Source organism: Callospermophilus lateralis, chromosome 13, assembly GCF_048772815.1.
Source record: "Callospermophilus lateralis isolate mCalLat2 chromosome 13, mCalLat2.hap1, whole genome shotgun sequence".
Taxonomy (NCBI): Eukaryota; Metazoa; Chordata; class Mammalia; order Rodentia; family Sciuridae; genus Callospermophilus; species Callospermophilus lateralis.
In genome coordinates, this window is record NC_135317.1 from 84,065,263 (window position 1) to 84,092,571 (window position 27,309).

Sequence of the window (27,309 nt, forward strand, 5' to 3'; positions counted from 1 at the left end):
CTATATATTTGTGAATATACCAATATTCCCTGTTATTGATATATAGTTTTGGGCTTTTATTTGGCAAAGATACTTGATATAATTTCAGCATTCTTAAATATGTGAAATTTGTTTTGTGGCATAACACATGACCTATCCTGGAGAATGTTGTGTATGCACTACAGAATAATGTGTATGCTGCTATTGTGTAGAATATTCTATGGATATCTGTTAGGTCTATTTGGTGTAACATACAGCTCAAGTCCAAGGTTTTCTTATTGATTTTCTGTCAGGATGATCTATTGTATTAAAGATGGAGTATGGAAGCACCCTACTATTATTATTTTGCAATCTATTTCTCCCTTAAGATCTATTAACATTTGCTTTTTTATATTTAGCTTCTCCCATGTTGGAGAGAGAAAGAGAGAGAGAGAGAGAGAGAGAGAGAGAGAGAGAGAGAGAGAGAGAGAGAGAGTGTTTGTGTGTGTATAAAATGACCTTCTTTTATCTCTGTCTTACAATGTTTGGCTGAAATTCCTCTGTGAAATAGAAGTGTAAACATCATTACTGCCTTTTGGTTCTGTGGCATGGACTGTCTTTTTCCTTCCCTATTCTCTTCTATATCCTGAATGCTTGTGTCCCCCTAAATGTCACCGTTTCATTCCTAGTGACCACAGTGAGCATATTAGAAATGAAGTCTTTTTAGGTGAATAGGTGATGGGGTTCCATCCTCAAGAGTAGAAACCGCCCTTACAAGGAAAGGCTAGAGCACTTCCTTGCTACTTCTACCTAGAGAGAAGACGCCATCTGCAAAACAGAATAAGCTCTCCTGGGACACCAAGTTAGCTGGTGCCTTGGTCTTGGACATCTCAGCTCCAATGGACAAGTTATATTTGTTATAGTGGCCCAATGGGACTGAGTTAAGTATATTCGGGTGTTAAAATTAAACACAAGGATTACTTGCTTGTTGTAACCAATTTCATTAAAATTGAAAAAAATCTGTCTCAATTCAATTTATCTAAATCAGGATCTCAAACAAGAGGAAAGCATTTAATATAAGCTTTATGATTTTATGCAATAAGAGGTAACAATTTATCACCTTAAAGTTTTGTACATTTTTATCTTTATCTTTATTTTCATCCTAAGATTAAAGCTTTTTAAAAATCAAAAAATGTTTCTATACAAAGTGATTTTAACTAAATAGTCCTGTCTGAAATGCAAAGATATAAAATTACACTTCAAGATCTTGTTACTGAAATTTTAAAAACAAAAGAAAAAAATTTCTGCAACAAAAAAACTCATTAAAGCATTATTTGACCTTGAGATCATTACCAATAAGGCGTTTATATTTCTCCACAAGATCACCTTGGTTTTTAGGCATTATTGTCTTAAAACGACTTATTCTCATAGTTCAAAACTGAGTATATTAAAGGTTTAAAAATTGTACAATATAATATAAATGCTGATACTCCTCAATTTAGAATGTTAAATCCTGATTAACTTATGATAAATTAAAATTATTTTAAGTTGAACATACATTTAATATACCAACCTATCATATATCATAGCTTAGCAGAACAGTACCCTGTAGTATACTTTGTTGATCAAAAGGCCAATTGGATGCTGTAAACTGCTGTTTACCCAATACCATAAAAGTTGTCTATCATCTATTTCTAGTCATAGAAACAGATTAAAGTACAATTTCTACTGAATACATATCACTTTCATACTACTGTAAAGTAAAAAAAAAAATCACAAATTAAACCACCATAATTTAGAGACTGTCTCTTTAAAGGAATTAAACAAGTCAATCCTCTTACCTTTAAGCACAAATATAGTTTTTACAGATTTTATTGCATTTTCTGCCATTTTTTCCATAGTTATATAGTAACAGTTATGATAGTCTTATAGTTATATATCTAATTAAGCTTCTATTCCTCTTTATGATTTGTTTACATTGTTGAATGTACTAGATTCATATATTTTAGAAGCTCACATGTCATCTTTTTACATTTGCTTATGGATAAATAATAATTAGTAATTGATTATATTTTTGACTAATATAAGTCATGACTTTGTTTGGTATTTAGATCTTTCTGAATTTTATAATTTTGAAGATGGAGAGTCTATCTTTTCATGCACTGTGGAACAGAGTCTCAGAGAGCCCCAAAAGTTATGTAGAAAACTTTCAGTTTGGAGAATGAGGGATACAGACAAGCATGGAAGTAATTGCATCTAATTTCTTGCCATAGATGTTTTATGAATAGGATGCATGGTACTTTGGTTTGCCAAATTTGAATGCAGTGCTTTTAAGATGTGGGGCTCTAGCCTCTCAGATTCTAAACACATTAGCAGGTATCAACACAAATTCTAATTTATGAATAAAAATGAGTTAAACAATACTTTAAAATAAAATTGAAAACTAGATTAATAATAAAAATTCTGAATTTAAGTGCAGATTTTGATGAAATTAAGAGTATCTCTTAATACAAGCGGGATATTCCAGGTGACCATCAATACACCTTGTACGAAATGATTGACTTCGCGTTAATGGAGAATATCCATATTTACACACAAATTCAACTGTGTCCCCTGATGAAGAATAAAGCTTTTGATGATCTTTCCATCTTAAGGTTATGTGGTATCTTTCCATGATTTCTTCTGATATTACACATGCATCTGAAAGAGATAAATGAGTATAATATATTACGTTAGAAATGAGTCTTTTACCAAGACTTTGGAGTTTTCAAGTAGAATGTTTTTAATATTTCAGAAATTCTTCCTGAAAACTCTTCTTGAACAAATTCTATGTGAATACCAGATAGATTAAAATAAACTTAAAGTAGTCAATGATGTAAGAATTAGGTGGTTAATGTGTGATAATTATATTTTATTACCAATTCTTAAGATCATTTATCATATTAAGAGCTTGGCATTTTAGAGTGTAAAACCATTATGGCATTATGACTGATTTTGTTTTTCTTTTTTGGACTGGAGATTGAAACCAGGGGCACTTTATCCTGGAACTACATCCACATTCCTTTCTTTTATTCTTATTTTGAGACAAGGTCTCATTAAATTATTGAGATTTGCCTTAAAACAGTGATCGTCCTGCCTCAGGATCCCATGTTTCTGGGATTACAAGAGTGTACTATCATGATTGGCTGGTTTTTCTTTAATTAAAATATTGGTCAAAAGGCTAGGGATATAGCTCAATTGGTACAGTTCTTGCCTTACATGCACAAGCCCTGGGTTCCATCTCTAGCCTCACAAAAAAAAAAAAAAAAAAAAAAAAGAAGAAGAAGAAGAAAGAAAAGAAATATTGGTCAAATGCTACAAATTTTCAGTGATACAATGTATAAGATAGAGAGGGTGTCACAATACATAAGCAGGATAAAAGACTAATGAGGGCTGGGGATGTGGCTCAAGCAGTAGTGTGCTCGCCTGGCATGCGTGCAGCCTGGGTTCGATCCTCAGCACCACATACAAAGATGTTGTGTCCGCCGAAAACTAAAAAAATAAATATTAAAAAATTCTCTCTCTCTCTCTCTCTCTCTCTCTCTCTCTCTCTCTCTCTCTCTCTCAAAAAAAAAAGAGTAATAATTAAAAAAAAAAAAAAAAAAAAAAAAGACTAATGAAACTGTTGGGAGTCGCCCTGGCTCCAAAGACTAACTTCCCCATCCCCCAAGAAGAGCCATACAATGGTGAGCCGTGCTGGCTCACATGATCCTTACCCATCAATCAGACTAGCCCGGCTGACCCATATGATCCTTACCCACCAATCAGAAAGTACCCCATGCCAACTGTCAAACCCTTCAACCTTTAAACTGTCATAATTGTCATACCACCCCTGGCTCTATAAATATGCAGAGCTGTTCCTCAATAAACAGGCATTTTCTCTGACAACAAGCCTTGTTCGTTCTTTCAGAAACAACAAGTTGGTTATCATAAAAGGTAAGAACAATGAACATACCTTTAATAAGACTAACCAAGAAAAAGAGACGACTCAAAAAAATAAGAGGTGGAAAAAAAGACATTACAACCAATACCTCAGAAATACAAAGAGTCATAAGAGATGATTATGAGAAAGTGTACGCCAACAAATTAGAGAACCTAGAAGGAATTTATAAATTTTTAGACACATAGGTTCTGCCAAAATTAAACCATGAAACATAAAAACCAGAAGAGATCAATAATGAGTAATGAGATTGAATCAGTAATAAAAAGTTGAGGAAAACCCATGACTAGATGCTTTTACTGATTAATTTTTTGAAATCTTTAAAGAAGAACTAATTCCATTTCTTTTAAATTTGTTGTGAAGATTTGAAAGAGAGAATCATTCCTTGCCCATTCCTCGAGGCTAGCATTACGCTGGTACCATAGCAACAAGAACACAAGATAAAAGAAACTGTAGACTAATAACCTGATAGACATAGATGTAAAATTTCTCAATAAAAGATGAGCAAATCTGAATGTGATTCAACAGAGAATCATAAAGATTATTCACCATAATCAAATTGGTTCCATCCCAGAGATGGAAGGGTGGTTCAACATATTCAGATCAATAAACATAATACATCCCATTAACAGAATGAAGGATAAAAATCATGTGATTAATAGATATAGAAAATGCATTTGAAAAATTTCAGTAACACTTCCTGATAAAAGTCCTGAGCAAATAAGGTTTAGGAAGATCATACCTCAGCATCATAAAGACCATACAAGACCTAGCCATAGGCAATATATTGAAATGAGAAAAGTTGAAAATATTTCCTCTAATATCAGGAACAAGGGTATCTATTCTCCCCACTCTTATTCAGTATAGTACCAGAAATTTTAGTCAGAACAGTGAAATAAGAGAAATAAAGGGCATACAAATTGAAAGGAGAGAAGTCAAATTATTTGTGTCTACATATGATATGTTTAAATATATATAAAAAAAACCCCAAAGACTCCACCAAAAGACTATTAGAATGGATAAAGTCATTAAGGTAGCAAGATACAAATCAATATACAAAAATCAGTGAGATTTTTATACACCAATAATGAATGTGCTGAAAACCAAATAATAAAAACAATCTCATTCACTAATCTTTACAACAATAAACAAAACAGCAAAGAACAAAAGACATCTACCACACACTGATTAAAGAAATTGAAGAAGACACAAAATAAATAAGAAACTTTCCATGCTCATGGATCAGAAGAATTAGTGCTGGTAATAATACCTTAAGCATATATTCCTTCAGCAATAATACCTTAAACAATTTACAGATTAAAAGCCATTCCCATTAAAATATAAATGATATTCCTCACAGAACTAGAGAAGAAAATTCTGAAATTCATATGGAAGCACGAAAGACCCTGAAGAGCTAATAAACTCTTGAGAAAAAAATAAATACATAAAGGCTGTAAGCATCACAATAACTTATTTCAAGACATACTACAGTACCATAGCAACCAAAACAGCATAGTATTTGCATAAGAACAGATAAAATGACCAAAGCTACAGAATAGAGACACACTCTGCCTCTCTTTCTCTCTTTCACTCTCTCTCTCTCTCTCTCTCTCTCTCTCTGTATGTGTGTGTATACATATATATGTGTATTTATAGATAGATAGATATATCCATGCATCTATATCTGCTAATTCTTAACAAAGTTTCCAAAAAAGTTTCCAAAAAAGAAAACATTGGGTAAAAAACCACCTCTTCAATAAATGATGCTAAAAATGGATATCCACACACAGATGACTGAATCTTGATTCCTCTTTCCATGTACAAAATTAAATTCAAAATGCACACAGGCTTAAATGTAAAACCTGAAAACTCTAAAACTATTAGGAGAAAATATGGAGAAATAAGAAACTGGTTCAAGCAACAATCTTCTGTATAGAACCACAAAAGCACAAGAAACAAAAGCAAAAATTGACAAAGTTGATATATTAAATTGAAAAACCTTCTGCACAGCTAAAGAGTCAACAGAATGAGAGGAGCCATGGAATGGGAAAAAGACTTGCCAGCTATGCATCTCACAAAGGGTTAATACCTAGAATGTATAATGACCTCAAAAAAACTAAAAACAAGTAATTCAATTAAACATTGGACAAATGATTTGTGAATAGACATATCTCAAAGAAGTACAAACAGTCAAAAATACATAAAAAAACCCCACTCAATATCATTAGCCATCAGGGAAATGAAGATGAAAACTACAATGAGATACCATATCGCTCCAGTTAGAAGGTCTATTATTAACAATAAACCCTAAAGTTAATAAATGCTGGTGAGGATGTGAGAGAAAAAGAACACTTACACTCTTGGTGGGAATTTAAATTGGTACAATCATTATGGAGAGCAGAAGTTTTCTCAAAAAACTTAAATTAGATCTGCTCTATGACCCAGCTATCTTCCTTCTGGGTACATATCCACAGGAAACAAAATCAGCATACCAAAGGGATATCTGCATGCCATGCAGTGTTATTCACAGTAGCTAAGATATTGAATGAGAACTGTGTTCATCAATAGATGAGGAGATAAAGACAATGTAGTATATTTACACAAGGGAATATTATTCAGCTACAAAGAAGAATTGGCTTTTGTCATTTACAGCAAAATGGATAGAACTGGAGGCCATTATGTTAAGCAAAATAGGCCAGACACAGAAAGATAAGTCCCATACATTCTCTTTCATATAGAATATTAAAGAGGGTGACCTGAATGTAGAATAGTGACCAATAGAGGTTGAAAGGGATGTAAGGTGGGTAAATAGAGGTTGGATATGATCATGCTGAGTGTATGCATATATGGAAATATCACACTGACACCCATTAATAAGGGCAACTATTACATGCTAATAAAAAATTGTAAAAAATATATAATTGTATTTATGAATTATTTTAAAATAAAAAATAACTTATTAATCTTTATTTCCTCACATATGAATAGTTGGTAGAGAAGCATTCCACAGAATATTTCTTTTTTAAAATGTGAATTATTGCTATTTTATACAGAAAAGTATCATACTCAAGGTGCTGATTTTCCCAGGTCCCATGAGATTACTGAAGTACTTACATAAACATTTTGGCGGGTTTGACCACTTTCCATTTCTACATATTACTGTCTTGCTACCCTCAAGTTGATATAAGGATTGGCACTGATATTCAACTGATGAGCCCGTAGGATATACTGGTAATGGGAATGAAGTGAGGTCTCCATTGTCAATAGGTGGAGGAGGCCCACATTTTCCTGTGGAATCTGGAAAAATACCATTTCATTTATGAAGAGAACAAATCAAAATACAGGATAAAATTAAAGCCAGCACAAACATCACTCCAGATAGCATCAAGATTTTATGGATTCTGGTAACAAATGATTGCTCACAGAGATATTAGTCATAGAAAATGAGAGTTACATTTTAAGTTCTTCTTTTCATCTTACTGAAGGTGCATATATACCATCAACAAATGTGTCTGCTTTATAGTGATTCAATACTAAAAACAAATGTGTCTTAATATATAAATGCTGAACAGGTATAAAGTGAGGACAAACTAAGAAAGTTTCTTATTATATATGACATTACACAGTATTTATTGTGTCCCTACTGACTTCTTTTAATTTTCCTTTTTATTAAAAAGAAAAAAAAACTCCTTGAAAAAAGTTCAAAGGAAGTAAATTTGTAAAAAATAATAGGGAAATATTGTCTTCCTAATCTGGACAAGATGAATAAAAATCATTGTTACCTATTCCTTTTTCTCAGGTTTTGTATTTTGAGTTTTTTAAAATTTTAATTTGTTATATATGACAGCAGAATGCATTACAATTCATATGACACATACAGAGAATAATTTTTCATATCTCTATATACAAAGTATAATCACACCATTCTTGTCTTCATACATGTATTTAGGGTAATAATATCCATCTCATTCCACTGTCTTTCCTATCCCCAAGACCCCTCCCTTTCCCTTTTACTAAGCATAATTTATAATCTTGGACATAATAATTTTTAAATGCCAATAAAAGAAGTCTCTAGAAGGTACAGAGAATTCACTCTGGCTAGGAACTTCAGGACTCAAGGAATGGCAAACAGGTTGCTATATGAGTTCACTTTGGGGCTCCTGTGTGTTCTAGATGGAGCACTGGAGAAGGCTGGTAATCTCACAAATGATATCAGGTAGAGATAAAAGGAAAAGCTCAGGCAGAGTCTCATCCCTTTAACCTAAGGACAAGGAAGGGAGCGGCCTTGCTAGTCTAAGAGATCTTTAAAACAATACATGACCTAATCTAGAGAAAATATTAAAACCTTAAAAGGCACTGATGACCAGAGACCACCCACAGAGGTGGCAGAACAGATCCTGTATGTTTGTAGAGGCTGAATGAGAAACCTGGACTTAAATCCAACATGACTGTAATGGAGAACCACTGAACAGGAAATTTATCTAAAATGGGGGGTGAATCTCAAATGTAATACCTAAAATATCAAGTGTAAAATTAAAAATTATTTATCATATTAAGGATCAGAAACATTTTAAAACAAAAAAGATAATAAAAGAGAATACTGATGTGATAAAGATATTGATAATCAATGTTTCTTAAAAGCTCAGTAGGGTTTAGAACACATAAATATAACAAATTAAAAGCAAAACAAAATGTCTCACTGTACAGACTGAACAGTTTGAAGATGACAGAAGGATAAATCCATGCACTTCAAGATATAACAACATGAATTACCCAGTGGGAAAATAGACTGAAAAATCAATCAATGAATCAATCAAACTTCAGAGACCTTTAGAGGAAAAGAAAATGTTGGAGGCCCAGAAAGAAGGAAGAAAGGATAATTGAGTTATCAAACAAATAAACAAACTAAGGAGGAAAAAGTCTATTATATTATATATTCTTCCTTTTAGCAATTACATTGTCATTTTCTTGATCCTGTAATTGCTAAAAGGAAGAATATAAAATATAATAGACTTTTTCCTCCTCAGTTTGTTTATTTATGTTTGATGTTTGAAAGAAAATTATATCATTTGGTAACAATGTTCAGTGTATGTACAGGAAACACAAAGGGTAAATGGATTTAAATGGAAGTAAGGTTCTCATGTTTTGATCGAAAATACAATGCCATTACTAGTCGAGTGGTAAGTTGCAAATATATTATGTATATATTGTAATTCCTAAAGCAACAATTTTAAAAAAGAAAGGTGGTGGGGGAAGCTATCATAGAGATACACTCAAAAAAAGGAAGATAAATCAAAATGAAATTCTTTTAAAATGTTCCCTGAAAAGAATGGAAAAAATCAGAAACAAGAATGCGAAATAGAGAAAATAAACAAATAAAACAAGAAACAAAAAGCCCAATATTTATTTTAAATATAAATGATCTAAATATACTATATGAAGGAGCAAGTATGGTAAGATAGATACATAAATGAAACTTAATTCTGTGGTTTACATAAAACTGACTTCACCATTAGCAAAAGGTAGAATCAAAGTAAAGTAAGAGAAAATAAATTAGAAAAATTTAATTTTTAAAAATAGAAATGGTTGATATAATATCTCCATTATTCATTTCCTGAATTATAAATATTAGAATGCTGATGAACTAATATCCAGACTTATTTTTATAAATAAGTGATTCCCTGGCTGGCCTCAATCACATATTTTCAAATATACTCTATATACTGAAGATGCCCAAATTATATTTATAGTCTATGATCAGCCTTCAATGACCTATTTTCTCTTTCTCAAAGTAGATACCTCTTGGAGTTGTCCAAATGTACTGAGTGTCTTAACTTTTAAAATGAGGAATTTTCTCAGATTGTAACTGTTCTATTAATCTGGTTAAATGTGTCTTGAAAAAAATACACCATATTTCTTAGTTCATTTTGCCAGAAAATAAATCTTTAGAAAAATCATATTATTTGGTTTTGAAAAATATAATCCCTAAGAATGACTTGATTTTATTTTTATCAACATATTTTACTCACATTATGTCCTCAAGCAAAGAAAAATTAGAAAATATGATCTTCTACCTTTGCACTGAGGTGGCTCTGTCCAAGTTCCATTTAGACACATCACTTCTACTTCCCCAAATATTTCAAAAGGTTTGATACATTCATAACGTACTCTCTCACCAGATGGGTACTTAAGCATCTGGTTTGATATTATATTAGCATTTTCCACTTTGGGTGGATTCACACAGGACATATCTGAATAGAAAGAAAAGAAAGTATCTCCACCTAGTGTTCATTTTGAGTAGCCAAACAATAAATAAGATTCTGAATACATTTTAAGTAGGATTGAAAATCAATAGATACTTTGTCATGAAGAACTTTTCTGATTTTAATAAATTCACATGTAATACAAGGAAAAGAAGATATAGCAATATTTTTTGTCAGAGCTAACCTTTCATGCCTTTAAATCTCTTTGCTATCCTTTGCCAGAACACTGATAGATATTTTATCCCCTTGAAAGCCACTCAGAATGAAATATTTCCCCTTGGGTTGAGTACAACAAATATTACAAATTCCATAAGTGCAACATGAATTTTAAAATTCAACAAAAAAAGAGTAACAAGATTATATAGCATCACTCTTTGGTATATAATTATCTTGCTCATTAATTACCATTTTAGCCTCTTAAAATAAAAATTGAAAGATGCATCTCTTTAGAGAATAAGTCAAGAATTAAGAACATAGTTTGAAGAATAATTTGTTATTCTTAAAACACAGTTCAAAGATGTTATGTACAACTATAATGCACCAATAAAAGCAAAAAAAAAAGTTAAGTAAAACTTTAAAAAAATAGGTAGATTATCAATTAAAAAACTAAAGATGTGAGAAAGTAACATAAAAGTACACCTATATTTATAGAAACATAGCTTTTAAAATTTATTTATAAGTGCTTTTGGATACTACGATAAACCATATGTAATTCCTCAGAGAGTTTTAGGTGCATGGATAGTAATAACAGGCTATAGCAATGGTTCCCAAATTGAGGAGTATGTAAAATCCTTTGGGGAACTTGATGAATAATTTCAAGTCATATCTCAAGATTATTTTTTCCAGGAGACCTAAGATTAGCTCAGAAATTTTCATTTGAATTCATAAAAATCTGTTCAAAAATGTGATGCTGCTGGTCTAGGGACCACACTCTGAAACCACTGGGCTGTGAGATTAACCACTGTATATTTAATTCCAACCTTTTATTTCTAATCTTAAACTTACTTTGTCCTGGCCTGAAAATTAATCTATACTCATTTTTAAGAATGGTATAGAAAATTTAATATTTCATAAGACACTATACATAAATTTATAATGCCATCAACCTACCTTTGCACATTGGCTTTCCTATCCATTTGCCATTAATACATGTTATAGTATTGGACCCATCCACTTGGTAAAATTTTGGACACCTGTAAGTCACTTGATCTCCTGACTTATATGATTCTTTCCTCTCTCCTAAAAGCGTGGCATCATCAAAGTTGGGTAAATTAAAACAATCTGTTCCTGAAAGAAAAAAATATGTATTTGTTCACTAAATTAAAAAATATGTAATATTTAATAGTCATATTCTAAAATAATACTTAGCTACTTATAGAACCAATGAATAATGAATAATATACTTCTGACAACTTAACAAAATATGATGTTTTGACTTCAATTGAACTGTTTATCAAAGTTTATCAAATGTATAAGATAGGAAAATTAATTGAAGAAATATTAGTAGTTCTAATGCATTAGATCAGATTTTTACATTCAAATTATTTTTTTGCTCACACTTGCCACATGTATTATGTATTTCTACTTTTGGATTCTGAAAATGTGAATTACTTACAATAATTATTTCAAAGTTTTATGAAATATGTATTTAGTAGTGAGATTGGTGATGAACTGAGCATGAGATGGATGAATAGGGGCCAGTTTCTCTAGGAACAGAGAGAGATAAGAATTCTGAGAATGTACATTAGAGGATGCTAAATGTTCACACAAAATGATGTGAAAGTGAAATAATTTGGTTGTTAGTGTCAAACTTCTTTTAGTGACTAGGCTATAATTCTCTGCCAGACTCAATAAACTTCAGGTACCTTGTAAAATTCTAGAATTACAGCTTACTTTCTTATTTGTACCACTTATACTTTGAATGAGGGAATCTATCACACATATTATAAAATTAAATACACTGTACTTATGCATTCTGGTGGGGAAGACCATTTTCCTCCTAAACATTTTATAAATGCAGGTCCATCAATCCCAAAACCTTCAGAACAATTGTAAATAACTTCTTGTCCATATGGGTAACTGTCTAACTCATGAGACACAAAACCATTAGGAATGGAAGGTGGAGGTTCACAAGGAAGTCCTAAGAAATAAAATAATGAAAGAATGAATCCATGTTTTACAACTCAGAAATTCAATTTATAGGTCAATTTTGATATTTCACAGTTTTTGAAAAGAAATAATAATAAATATGCTATTATAAAGTCACAGCAAACGTGCAGAAAGGCTTCTTAAGTCCACCTTTCTCATGTAAAAACATGAGCAAGAAATTGAAATAAAAATGTCGATGCTTTTAAGAGACCACCAGAGATTCTCTAATTCAACCATGAGTGATAAACAGAAACATCCTCAGAATTAATAACATTGAATAAATTGATGAGATGAATATACCAAGTATTGTAAGACATCAGAAGGAACACTGTAAGGAAAATATTTTTAAAATATTTAAAATCTTGTTTGCAAAGCAAACACTACAACTTACATAAATTTAAATTCACTACATGTTATATTCGTTTAAAAAGAAATGCCAAATTAAAAAGTGACTCTATAATGAACCAATAAAATTAATAATAATAGGATTGATTCAATAATGCAATAGTATTTTAATTGTAAAATATTTAAATGATTAAATACATATGATAATCTATATTATTCTATACCCTGACTTTGACAAAAGCATATTATATTCAATTATTTGTACTCTGAATTATTTAAGTATTTGTATTCTCAAATCAGAATTTGAGTTTTCATGCAGTCCTCACCTACACACTGAGGTGGAGGACTCCATTTGCCCATGTAGCATGTTATCTCATCTTCCTCAGAGGTTGTGAAACCTTCTTCACAAATATAACTCAGTTTAGTGCCATGTGCATACTGTCTGGATTCAATTCCTTCTTTCCTTTCTTCTGAAGATCTAGATGGGCTAATTCTTCCATGGTCAATGTCAGGTAGTTGAGAACATGAAAGTTTTTCTGTATGAAAAACAGAAATCAAAGGGTCAAACATAAATAAAACGTTTAAATTAAAACTAAAATCAAATACTATTTAAGTCTGTCATCAAAATATCTATGCTATCCTCTTGCCCAATATCTCCCTTGACTTGTGTCTATTTTATTATATGAAAAATATTCATAAAGAGAAATTTATCTGCTAGTTACATAATATCCCAAAGTGTTGTCCAATTTTGTTGACAGAAATGAAAGATGGTGACTGGTTTATGAACCTAGATCATAACTTACAGTTTTAGGATCAAGTGTAATAGATAGAGAAAGAGAAAAAGTCATCATCTTTTTCATTTACATAAAGCAGAGGGGATTATTAACTTCAACTGAAAGCATGTTATAAAGCAAGTTGCACAGTACTGACCAACACAGCGTGGTATTGACTGCCATCTTCCATTTTTGCACACAATTTCTTCTGCTTCCTTAATCAGATAATTTTCTTTGCAAAGCACAGATACTTTTTCTCCATCCTGATATTTCACTGTGGTTTTCATATCTTCAGCATTGGGAATCTGAGGTGGAGGTGGGCAGAAGTTTATCTCTACTTCTAGAAAATATTAAAATTAGATTTCTTGAATAAAAATAGTAATTTAAATATATAAAATACTTTTCAAAAAATAGAAAATTCATAACTATGTATCACAAAATGATGATGTAATTATGTTCCATATTTATATATGTTATACTTCTCAATTTGGATGGCAGTTTAATATTACCTATTTTGATGGTCCTCCCATTCTTTTTTAAGCAAACTTCTTTATTTACAAAAAACTTATTATTTGTAATCTTTAGATAATCTTAACTGATTAATACATTTTTAATCACAAGTATTAAATAAAGTATGCAATGAAGGTGTTTTTAGAAATATAGATGAACAAATGTATTGGGACTGTATTAAAACCCTTTTGAAATCTACCAACAGAAGCTGATTAACTAGAGTAAAAATTTGTTGTCGGTTAACAATCAATTTGTACTGCTTCTAGATCATTAACCATAATTACAAATAATTTACAGTGGTGCCATTTGAAGTCTCAGCCCTCCTGAACTTACCATTTAGAAGCACACTCACATTGCCTAGGGGTATATAAATTGAAGGTATATACCCAGTTTAATGACTACACAGTTTAATTGTAGTTACACAATTAGTAGGGTATAAAATACCCCTCTGCAAACTTATATCTCAGTTCTCATAAAGCTAAATTCCTCAGATGTATCTTGATGGTTTACAATATGAAGATAAACTATGTCCCTTTTGACTGGGGGAGGGCTCTGGATGAATCTGAAAGCAATTGGACCTCTGATTTCTTGAGCTTGCTTTCTCCTCTTTTACTGCATTTTTTAGTTCATTAAAAGCCTTATGCAAGTGCACACTGGTAAATACTGTAAATCTTTTCAAGTGTGTGTTATGCTGTTAATAGCTCCTAGAGATATTTTACTGAATAAACTTGATTCATGATTATTATTTACTCCAAGGTTTCTGTTTTTGTTTAAGGCAATATAATCATATTTTATCAATAATGTTTTCTAATTTCTATTCTTAAATATTTTCACATATTTCTCAATGTTTTCATTATACATTTTCATAAATTTCATAAATTTATTTTCCTCAATTACTAATAATGTTTAATTATTCTTCCTATTTTCCTTAAGTATGTTCCTTTTTGGCTTCTAGATTGTTTTATATATTGCTTTTATTTTGTTATTTGTTTTCTAATGTATGTTTTAATGCTATAAGTATCTCTGCATTAAATCTGTTCCATAGATTTCAGTTTATACTACAATTATTGTCATTTAATTTACAGTAATTTTTGGTAGTAAGCAATTGATAATGAAGTTATTTGTCTGTTTTCCTATTTTCCAAGTTTGCAAGATGAGCATTCAAGATATGTAGGTAGCACTTTCATTACTTTAATTTTTACTTTTAGTTTAGAGAAAATACCTTAGGAAGTTAATTATTTAAAATTCATCTAGATTTCCTTTATCACACAGATGTGATTAGTTTTTTAATGACCTGGCTACCTAAATGGTAACTGTAGAAAGGTGGGGGAGGTGTGTCACTAGGAATATGCCCTAAAAGGATGTTCACCATCCCTGTGGCTCCCCACTCTTTGCTTCCAAGCTATCATGATTTTAGCAATTCTTCTCTGCTATGATACCCTGCCTCATCTCAGGCTCAGAGCAATGGATTTGGCCAACCATGAACTGAACCTCTGAAATGTGAGCCCCAAATAAACTTTTCCTTCCCTAAGCTGTTCTCAGGTATTTTCATCACAGCAATGAAAAGCTGACTAACAGAAAAATGATAAAGAATCATTGCTGAGAGCCATTGCCAAGTAGGGATGACACATGGCAATTTCTTTGTCAGCCTATTCAATGTTGCTTAGAGGAAGGACTCTCCATATTGGACCCAGGTCATTTGCAGTGACATTGCATGTAAGGTGACCTTGCTCAAGGACCAGGGCGGATCCGGGTTTAGGGCGGATCAGGGTTTAGGGCTCTCCTTGGGTTTAGGGCGGTTCCAGGTTTAAGGTGTACCCTGCTGGGAATAGTGCGTATCCTGCTGCCTCAGGTGTGCCGGCTCCTGGAGTTCCCGTTGAGTTCTCGTGGGATTCAGAGAGTATTTGGGATTTTCCCCCAGAACGTGTTTTTCCTCAGAACGTGTTTGTAGAGGGCCGGTGTGAGATTGGGAATAAAGAATTGCTATTTGAATCTACAAAGCTGTGAGCGGCTCGTGATTTTGTGCCCAGCCAGACTGCGGCAAATCATGATAGAGGACAACATATCAAGAATGTAACAAAGGAGTGACAGAGCAGGAATCCTCAATCCTCCTTTTTCCCATAGACACACTGGTCAACAATACATGAACTAATTCCCTTTGAGAGAAATCTACAAAGTGGTTGAAAGGTTCTTAATGCCAGGTGAGCCCTAAACAAATGTATCAAAGCCAGTAGGAAAATTCATGTCTTTCCATATCCTCTCCCCTAGCACATAGCTACACAATTGATAATAAAGTCCAGTTTCCAGATTTTTATTGGGCAAAGAAAGGAAGATTGGAGCTTGCGTTAATGCCCTGAATTTTCTTAAATTTTGTGTCAATTGTCTCAAAGTCATGACTCGATGGAATACACTTCAAATGCTCAAAGACATGCCCCCAGTGATGTGCCTCCTTCAATCATATCTTACCTGTTTTTAGTCACCTGCCTATATAAATTCTTTTTAAGCTGGAAGTACAGTACAATACTTTTAGTCAGTAGTTTTTTCATATGAATAATCCATCAAATGGATTAATCCACTGATTAGGTTATAGCTCTCATTACCTAATCATATCACCTCTGAGCATTCCTGCATTTCATACACATGAGTTTTTTGGGGACAACTTATCTAAAACATAAAAATAACCAATAAGCCAAAGAAGAAATCAAAAGAAAATTTAGATAGTATCTTGAGACACATGGAAATGAAAATATATCTTGCCCCAAACTTATAGAATCAGCACAGCAGAACTGAGAATTACATCATATCATGTACTAGTAGAGTTTTTCCTCAAGAATGAAAGATTTAAGGGCTGCTGTTGTGGCTCAGATGTAGAGCACTCGCCTAGCATACGTGAGGCCCTGGGTCCAATCCTCAGCACCACATAAAAATAAAATATTGTGTTCATCTACAACTAAAAGTATAAATATTTTTTAAAAAGAATGAAAGATTTAAGATTTTTTATATGTATGTGTGCACACAAACATGTAAAATTCACTGTACTATCAATAAAGAAAATGTATTTAGCATTTATTCAACATCCCCCAATGATCAAAATTTCTCAGCTAACTAGGAACAGAAAGAAACCCCCTCAATTTGATGAACAGCACCTATGGAAATCCCAAAATAACATATGACACTTATGGTAAAATATTGAATGAAGAGTGCTGAAATAAATCAATACTTTCGTAGTAAATTGATTCTTTTTCATACATATTGCTTGAACAACTGGCTATCCATACAGAGAAAAAAAACAACAACTGCTACTTAATCTTGTACTCAAAATTAATGTAAGGTGATAAAACTAAATTCTAATACTATAAAGCTATAAAGATTCAGGAAGAAAATGTAAAAGAACATGTGTTCTTCACTGCATGTATATTGTTTCCTTTTAAAAAAATTATCTCAACATACATTATATATAATCAGAGATATGATAAATTATGATATAATTGTGTATTAAGAATTGTAATGCAAACATAAATAAATAAATAAATATTACCAAAATAAAATAGAAAAAGAAAATTATCAAGTTAACATATATGCCTTACATTTCTTTTTTTAATTGGTATGGCCATACTTCCTATATATTGGTATGGCAGAATTTAAAAACTATTGAAGCTAGTCCTTATAATTTTATAGAGAAAAAGATATAAAAAACTGAAAGACTAGAATGTTCTTTGCTATTCAATTGGAATTGCAAATGTCAGTACAACCCAGAATTTTCAAGGCAGATGGAGACAAAAATTACCTTCCAACTTCAAAAGAAATTATATCAACACATAGCTAAATTTTTTAAAAAACACAAAATACTACTTCTATAAGTGAGGAAAAATGTAATGAATTTTAGAAAACATTGTACAAAAGAACTTACTTGTGCAGGTTGGTTCAGGGTCCCATCGTCCATTGACACAGATTGAATGTTTCTGCTCCAACTTTCCCCTACATGGGTAACTGAAGTTAAAATTATGATCATATTCATTTTTATCTGATTGATTTGCTTCATATGCAGTTAGTCTTGGTGCTTGACACTTCTCAAGTTGATCTGTTGCTATAAAATGAAAATATTTCCATGAAAAGACCAATTATAAGAATCAAGTCAATGTAAAGTAGCTCTACAGTCAATGTCAAATGAAATTTTGATTTGTGCCTTTAAATTCTATCAACCAAATTATTCCTGGTCACCACTGCATGAGATGAGCCTTTATGTCCTATCTTTGAACTATTATAGAGAATACCTGTCATAAAGATATTTTGTACTTTGGTAACTGAAAGAGCACAAGAGACTCATTTTCTCAGAAGATTTGCATACTAAATAGTTATCAAAGAACTAAATTTGGAAAAAATTTTTAAAACACTAGATTTGGTTCCATATTTGAAATCTCTGCAAAAGATTCATATTCATTTGTTTTCCTAATTGCAACCACCACTATATTATCTATAATCTAGAATCCTTAAATATTAAAATAAAAACATCATCTATGGAAATATAATATAACAAGTTGTTCATTTAAACATATTTTTGAGAGTAGTAACATAATAAAATCTATCTAAAATATAATTTATAGGATATGAATAGTTAAGAAGATTTGTTATATGATCCGAGAGAGAGAGGAAATGCTTGGAATAAGAAATTGTGTGCTTTCATTAGAAGTGTAGCTTGGTAGAGGCTTGCCTGTCATTTCCAGGCTCTAAGTTCAATCCCTACATCATAAAAAGAAAAAGTAAAAAAGAAATCAGGTGCTTTAAAATCATAATCTCTCTTTTTCCATTCTTAGAGTCTTTAAGAAACTATTATGTATACCAGATCATACTATAATCAAATAATATTATAATACCATAACAACAAAATTTTGCTGACTCTGTTATGAGTTCAATAAGTACTACGGAAGCTTTCAATGTACCATATATTTCAATAACTCAGGGAAGATGAGAGTTCTTTTTGAAAATGACAAAATTTCTGTATTGGTCTCTGTAAATATTTGTTATTAACAATTTGAAAAGTGAGGATGAACAGAGCAAAGAAAAATCAGTAACTACCAAAGCACAGTAAGTTTGTAAACCAGTCTTTAAAAACAAAACAATGAAATGGGAAATTTAAAAGTACATGAGGTACTTGAGAATTAGTCTCATCCTTGGGGCTGGTCCACAGTGTTGAGAAAGGAAAAGCAAGAGGTAGAAACTAAAGGAAGATCTTTGGTCAAGGGAAACTGTTTGTGCCCTGGATTTGATCGGTTTCTGAAAGGATTTCTTTGGTTTTGGGAGTAAATAAATATATTGAGAAGCATGAAAAGCTAGAGTGGTGGAAAGTACAAAATGAATATTGAAAGGGTAGAATTATAGACCAAACTATGAGAGCTGGAAGGACTTATATGAAGCAGACTATAGGCAGTAAGCAGAAGATGAATCACAGGATGAAAAACTCTGAGATCAGAAAAAATAATAATTGTAGCACAACTTTGAGTGTAAGTTAAAATGAAAAGTTGAGAGTTTCTCATCCCTAATATTAGTTTTCCTCCCATATGAAATCAGATAAAACCATCTGTGTATGAAAAAGGACAAGGATAAGGTGAGGTCCAAAAGGATTGAAGACACTTTATTCACAGAAATGTGTTTAGCAAAAAATGTAAGGGTTAATAATCAACATAATTTATTGTTTCATTTGACAAAAACTTAATAAATGCTTCTGTATGTCAGCCATCTTAATGTCATGAGAACAAAACAAAGGTAATTCCTGTTCTGGAGGAACTCTACTCTGTTCTGAGATTAATTATGTCTAGAAATCCAATGAATAAATAAGACTGGATACCCAGGACAGACTTAAAATGAAGGACCTAGGGGAACGCTAGGAAAGAACTCAGTCTAAGAGAAAAGTGAAGAATCTTTCCTTTGGTCATCAAAGGCTTGATCACCAACAGGGAAAGTGTGAAATCAATCAGTGATATTTGATTCCTGGCCCAACACCAGATATGTAATGTTGCTAAGTTACTACTAACACCTGTGCAGAGGCTCATGAACTTCAGCTTGCTAACTGAAACTGAGAATTTATCCTTGTCAGAATCTCTGACAGAGAAAGATTCTTATAGGAAAAGCTAGTAATAAGTGAGTATTTTGTGGACTTTATTTGTTTTCCAGGGCTTGAAAGACAGAGTGCCATATAGAACAACAACAATATCTATGTAAAATACTTATATTTTTTGGAAAGGAATATTCACATTTTAATCATGTAATTAAGTAAAATCTAGCTTTACACTTATAAGGTAAATAATATTAATAGGGATAGAAACATTAATAAATTCTATCACTACTTTTATTTATTTCTTCTGGAAACTCATATTAAATGCTGAGCAATAAAATTCATTATAGTTAAGACTAGACTTTTTTCAAGAATATCTCTAATTTTATGAATAGATTGCAAATATCTTTTCCATAAAACTTAAACTTCATTAAGTGTGAATTTGAGGAGGGTAGTCTTACCAACACACAGAGGAAGTTGGGTCCACATTCCACTGATACATGTAATTGATCTGTCTCCAATCATTGTAAAGGTTTCTGTACAATTGAACTCTACTGAATCCCCATGGTGATAAGGAGGGTCAGAAGGCTGGGCAAAGCCATGGTCAAGTTCAGGTATAGCTCCACATGTTCTCTTCTCCTCTATGTAAATTTCACAAATACATGTTGATAATGAAGACACAGTATGTATGCTTAAATAAATACAAAAATGTTTCAGTTTAAATTTAGTATTTTTAATATATTACCAATACATTTTGGCAAGGTTGTCCACGTTCCATCAACACATTGAATTTTATTAGGTCCCTTCATCAAAAATCTAGGATTGCAATTATATTCTACTACTACATTGTGTCCATATTCTTCTTTCTTTGTTTCTTTAACTTCCCCATTGAATAGTGGAGGAGGTGGACCACATGACTGTACTTGATCTATAGTAGAAACAATGGTTAATGGTTAAATTGTCTATCTTGCACATAAAAAATCCAGAAAAATGGAGAGACTTCTTTTTTAATTGATTATTTTTTCATATGATTAATTGTAAAATTCTTAATTAAAAATAAATTTTTACATTATATTCATATTTCCAAGTTGGATTAATTCTATTATAGTAACATTGGAAATATTTTAAAGCTTTGAATATTTTCAATGATGTAGATATTTTGAAGATACATACAAACTGTTAGCAAATGTGGTTGTGTAAATTATATTAATTTTTCATTCTATAGTAACACTTTATCATAATTTTTTGAGAAAGTATCATCAATGAGACAAGCATTTAATCAACATCTTTAAATGATTTTCTAATGTACTTCATTGAATTAACTATAAACTGTTTAAATATTGTTTAGATATACTCTATGAAACTTGAGAGAAGTCCTGTACTATATAAAATGTCCAGTATTAATGGTAACAGTGTAGGAAAAATGGAAAGTAACAAAGTAAATCTCTCTAGTCTCAGCCACCATATTTGTATGTATGAACACTCCCAATACATATTTCAAGAAATAATTGGTGATTAAATTCTTAAATAAACTTTAAGTTTAGTTGTGCTTTCTGCCACATAGCACATATCAACTTCATTAATTAGATTAGAGATACAGTGGAAGCCAATACAAAATTAATAGAAGAAGGAAAAAAGGTTTATATTCAAAATTCTAATCATCATATTTACAACAGAAAGATAAACATTCACCTTTACATATTGGGATATCCGGGGACCATCCAAAATGGTAGCATTGTACTGAATCTGGTCCAACTCTTCTAAGTCCTAATCGGCAGGAAAATTTCAACAAATCTCCAACTTTATATTTATCTTTCTTGGGATCAGCCATTAAAAATTTTCCTATTTTGGGAATCCTGCATTCCCTTTCTAAAATAAAAAATAAAATAATTTAATAAGAATGTATAATTAATCATTGACAAATTACATTTTACATTGTCATTTTAAAATGAGGTAGGTGTTCAGTGATGCATATACAGGACAGTATCAGACAAATCCTCTTCCTGGAAAAAAATGTTACAGATTAGTTTTATTCACTGCCTAAATTTACTCATCTAGGACTCTGAGAAATATGGTTATATTGAATGGCAATATATCTGTCCTGAAATTTAACTTGAAAATTCAACTAGTTTTCACCGAATCTGGCTTATTATTGATATTTGTAAAAGTTAATGTCATATTTTTGTACCCTTAAAACACGGAATTATTCTCATATTAAATCAATCTGCTTTGTATAAATTTTAAATTGTACATTTTTTTAAAAACTGGCTTTTCTGTTTAATATAATTGAGAAAATAGATTATATTAAAAAGCATTTCTAATGTATTTGAAGTTAGAGTAACATTAAAAAATTATATAATTAATATATTACAAATAAAGAAAACAAACTAAGAAATAGTTCAAAGTCAAACTGATAGGTGTCTTGAATCCTTACATTAATATTCAATTATTTTATTATAATAAAATTGAAAAAGCATTTTTCTTATTTGGAATACCTCTTCCTTACAAATTCATAAAATTAAAGGCTGCAATTAAAAAATTAGAACCATGGTAGAAAGAAAATGCACACTATCGAAATTCAAATACCAAAACATTTATAAAATTAAATGTACAATAAAAACTATTTTTAAGAATAATTCTTCAAAAACTAAAAGTTTTATTTGTGGGTCTGGGGATGCAGCTCATGCTTAGCAGGTGTGAGGACCTGGAATCAATCCCCAGAACCCCAATTAATTTTGTAATTCTTTTGAGTATTGCAGATTACTTGAGAAAAAACTACACTTAAATGAGAGTCACTGGGATTCCACTCCTTGAATTATATTACAATCGTCTACATTAAAGTCATTTTGTCTTTGGAGGGGGTTTCAAGATGGCAGACTAGTGAAGCCACTCTTGTGACTGCCCAAGGCATGAAACCAAGAAAGCAGACAGGTAGCTTCTTAGCAAGGTGGGTGTACAAAAAAAGAAAACAGAAAAGGTGGGGGGAGGCTTTACTGGAATTTAATGCTGGACGTTCAAGGCAGATCAGGGATTCAGAGGTTGTATAAAATAAAATAAAGAAGAAATCCCCAGCTCCACAGCTACTACCACAGCTGGAAGAACCAGCCACAGCAGTCCCTCCATGACCAAAGTGGAGTGATAAGGGAATTAAAGGAGCCCACATTTGGGGTAGACTTGAGGCTTATCTAGATATAGAAAGTTTAGAGATCAAAGACCCTGCCCAACTAAACTGAATGGGGTGCTTCACAGTATGCTTGTGTGGGAAAGAAGCCACTATCTCTCCAGATTTTATGCGGAGAACAGAGGAAAGAACCATTTTGCAGTGGTGGTGTGGTGGCCAGTAGCCAGGAGAGCTGATTCCTGAAAAACCCGAATTTGGCCCAAAATACAGGCCTAGAAAACCCACACTCATGACCCACACTCATGACATAAAGTGTGTCTAAGTGACTAGGAGAAAATCAAATGTGGAGAGAGCACATATCAACAACTTCATTTATTAGATTACAGATATACAGTGGAAATCAATACAAAATTAATAGAAGGAAGAAAAAAGGTTTATATTCAAAATTCTAATCATCATATTTACAACAGGAAGATAAATATTCAGCTTTATATATTGAGATATCAGGGGACCATCCAAAATGGTAGCATTGTACTGAATCTGGTCCAACTCTTGTAAGTCCTGATCTGCAGGAAAATTTCAACAAATCTCCAACTTTATATTTATCTTTCATGGAATCAACCATTAAGTATTTTCCCATTTTGGGAATCCTGCATTCCCTTTCTAAAATAAAAAATAAGATAATTTGATAAGAATATATAATTAATCTTTGACAAATTACATTTTACATGTCATTTTAAAATGAGGTAGGAGTTCAGTGATACATATACAGAAGAGTATCACACAAATCCTTTTCCGGGGGAAAAAATGTTACAGATTAGTTTTATTCACTGCCTAAATTTACTTATCTAGGACTCTGAGAAATATGGTGATATTGAATGGCAATATATCTTTCCTGAAATTTAACTTGCAAATTCAACTAGTTTTCACTGAATCTGGCTTATTATTGATATTTGTAAAGTTTAATGTTATATTTTTGCACCCTTAAAACACAGAATTATTCTCATATTAAATCAACCTGGTATGTATAAATTTTAAGTTGTACATTTTTTAAAAAACTAGATTTTCTTTTTAATATAATTGAGGAAATAGATTATATTAAAAAGCATTTCTAATGTATTTGAAATTAGAGGAACATTAAAAAAATCATATAATTAATATATTACAAATAAAGAAAACAAACTAAGAAATAGTTCAAAGACAAACTGATAGGTGTCTTGAATCCTTACATTAATATTCAACTATTTTATTATAATTTTTATTAATGAGAATTAATAATTTTAATTCAAATGTGGAATACTGTATAAAATTCTCTCACATTTTTTAATTTTTAAAAAGTAGGTAACATTAGCAAATAATATTGAAAAATCATTTTCTTATTTGGAATATGTCTTCCTTACAAATTCAAAAAATTAAAGGCTGTAATTAAAAAATTAGAACCATGGTAGAAAGAAAATACATACTATCGAAATTCAAGTACTAAAACATTTATAAAACTAAATGTACAATAAAACTAGTTTTAAGAATAATGCTTCAAAAACTAAAAGTTTTTTCTGTGGGTCTGGGAATGCAGCTCATGCTTAGCAGGTGTGAGGCCCTGAATCAATCCCCAGAACCCCAATTAATTTTGTAATTCTTTTGAGTTTTGCAGATACTTGAGAAAAAAAACTATACCTGAATGAGAGTCATTGGGATTCCTCTCCTTGAATTCTATTACAATTGTCTACATTAAAGTCATTTTGGAGGGGTTTCAAGATGGTAGACTAGAGAAATCACTCTTGTGGCTGCCCAAGGCATGAAACCAAGAAAGCAGACTGGTAGCTTCTTAGCAAGGTGGGTGTACAAAACAATAAAACAAAAAAGGTGGTGGTGGGGGTTTATTTGAATTTAATGCTGGACATTCGAAGCAGATCAGGGACTCAGGAGGTTGGATAAAATAAAATAAGGAAGAAATCCCCAGCTCCACAGCCACTACCATAGCTGGAAGCACCAGCCACAGCAGTCCCACCATGACCAAAGTGGAGTGAGAAGGGAATTAAAGGAGCCCACATTTTGGGTAGACTTGAGGCTTATCTAGATATAGAAAGTTTAGAGATCAAAGACACTGCCCAACTAAACGGAATGGGGTGCTTCACAGTGTGTTTGTGTGGGAAAGAAGCCACCATCTCTCCATCTCTCCAGAACATTTATACATATTCATATTTGTTGTTTTTTCCTCATTTGTAGCATTTTTAAAACCAGTTATTTTTCATGGATCAGTATTTTGAGGACTAGGATGTTTGATTACTATATTTCAGTTTTGTTTTGTATTCTTTTATTTTTGTTTTTAATTTAATTTTTTTACATGGCATTAATTTAACTCACTGCTTTAAAAATAGATTATTATCTTTAATGTGGAAAATACTCTTTCCTCCCAGTTTGTTAAATCAGAAGGAATATCATGATTTCATGTTGTTCTTTAAAAATATCTCTAGGTAATTCAAATTCTTTTCCTTTTTTTCTTTTCTCTGTCAAATTGTGACCTTGAGTTATTCATGAACATTTATACATATTCATATTTATTGTTTTTTCCTCATTTGTAGTATTTTTGAAACCAGTTATGTTTCATGGATCAGTATTTTGAGGACTAGGATGTTTGATTACTATATTTCAGTTTTGTTTTGTATTCTTTTATTTTTGTTTTTAATTAAAAATTTACATATATAATATGTATTTTTTTCCTCTCACTCATATGTTTTTCTTGATTTTCTTTCTCTCTTTTCTTCTGCTAAAAGCCAATCTCCATTGTTCTCCCTTCCACTCTTCCTTTAATTTTTCACTTCTATCTTCTCTCCTCCTCCCTCATAATCATCATATCCCACATCACTTTTATTTTCTCCAGTCTACTATTTGAAATTTTAAACCCTTTTGCAAACATATTGTTTTTACTGTGGGCAATAATTGATCATATAATTTCTGTTTATTGTGACAAATATTTAGCATTGTAGATGTCATAATAGGAAAGGTCTGGTTTGAAGCTATATATTGTTTGCATTGGTTATTGTGATTATTTGTTCCCACTTAAACAGTGAGGTACTAGAAACCTTCAGGGACACTGCAAGTTCACAAGGCAGACACTCTGCTGCCTCAGGTCCATGTTGTCACATGGGTAGACACATAAACAACATGAAAAATCAAGGGGAACAAATCGCCCCAAACAAATCAAGATACTTCAATAACAGAATCCACCAACACCACAGTGGAAGAAATGTTAGAGAAGGAATTTAGAATTTACATAGTTAAACTGATCTGCAAAGTAAAGACAATATAAGAAGTAAAATCAGAAAGAAAATACAGGAAGTAAAAGATCACTTCAAAAAAGAGAGATTCTGAAAAAAAATCAAGCAGAAATCTCCAAATGAAGGAATCAATAAACCAAATTAAAAATTCAATGGAAAATATCATGAGCATTCTAGACCACTTGGAAGACAGAGTTTCAGGCAATGAAGACAAAATATATAATCTTGAAAATAAAGTTGACATGGAGAAATGATGTTAAGATACCATGAACATAACTTCCAAGAAATATGAGATAACCTGAAAAGACCAAATTTAAAATTTATCGGGATAGATGATAGCTCAGAGAATGCACAATCTCTTCAATGCAATAATATTAGAATATCCAAAGGAATGCACAATCTCTTCAATGCAATAATATTAGAAAATTTCCCAAACTTAAAAATTCTTTTTTGTGTATCTATTTATTTTATGCTCATTTTATATAAATTCTCCATTTCATCATATTATAGAAAACACTGCTTGTAACAAGAAAAAATGATTTTGACTGTTGAGTACTATTGAACTGCTGTATCTATACAGAGATATTAATTAAATGTGTGATTTAAAGAGAAGTGTGAGTTGTCAAACACTGGATGAGAAATATTTGTCTTTGTTTAGAAGTCCAAATCATATATCTTAGTGCTGATGAACAGAAATGTTAGTAGGGATTTTTTTACTCTAAGGTGTTTATTACTTTAAGATTTCTGTAAGTCTGTTTTGCTTAAGTGGTTTAAGATAATAAATAAGATGTTTACATCTCCCCATAGAAAAGAACTCCCAGGACATTTGAAATAAAGTTGTATATCTGTCAATCTGTGTGCAGTTTTCTGCTACATGGCTGA

General features: G+C 31.6%; 1 protein-coding gene across 1 annotated transcript in view; it reads right to left on the reverse strand.

Moving 5' to 3' along the window:
- Nucleotides 1-2,070: 2,070 nt before the first annotated feature.
- The window catches only part of LOC143637766 (complement factor H-like), a 61,027-nt gene continuing 35,788 nt past the window's right edge, over nt 2,071-27,309 (reverse strand). The window contains exons 11-21 of the mRNA XM_077105068.1: nt 21,721-21,897; nt 20,774-20,956; nt 20,490-20,669; nt 17,887-18,063; nt 13,624-13,806; nt 13,020-13,229; nt 12,167-12,340; nt 11,311-11,487; nt 10,012-10,188; nt 7,052-7,234; nt 2,071-2,658 (exon numbers count right to left, since the gene is read on the reverse strand). Of these exons, the coding sequence (XP_076961183.1) occupies nt 2,450-2,658; nt 7,052-7,234; nt 10,012-10,188; nt 11,311-11,487; nt 12,167-12,340; nt 13,020-13,229; nt 13,624-13,806; nt 17,887-18,063; nt 20,490-20,669; nt 20,774-20,956; nt 21,721-21,897 (2,030 nt within the window). The 3' untranslated portion in view covers nt 2,071-2,449. The remainder of the gene's footprint in view (nt 2,659-7,051; nt 7,235-10,011; nt 10,189-11,310; nt 11,488-12,166; nt 12,341-13,019; nt 13,230-13,623; nt 13,807-17,886; nt 18,064-20,489; nt 20,670-20,773; nt 20,957-21,720; nt 21,898-27,309) is intronic.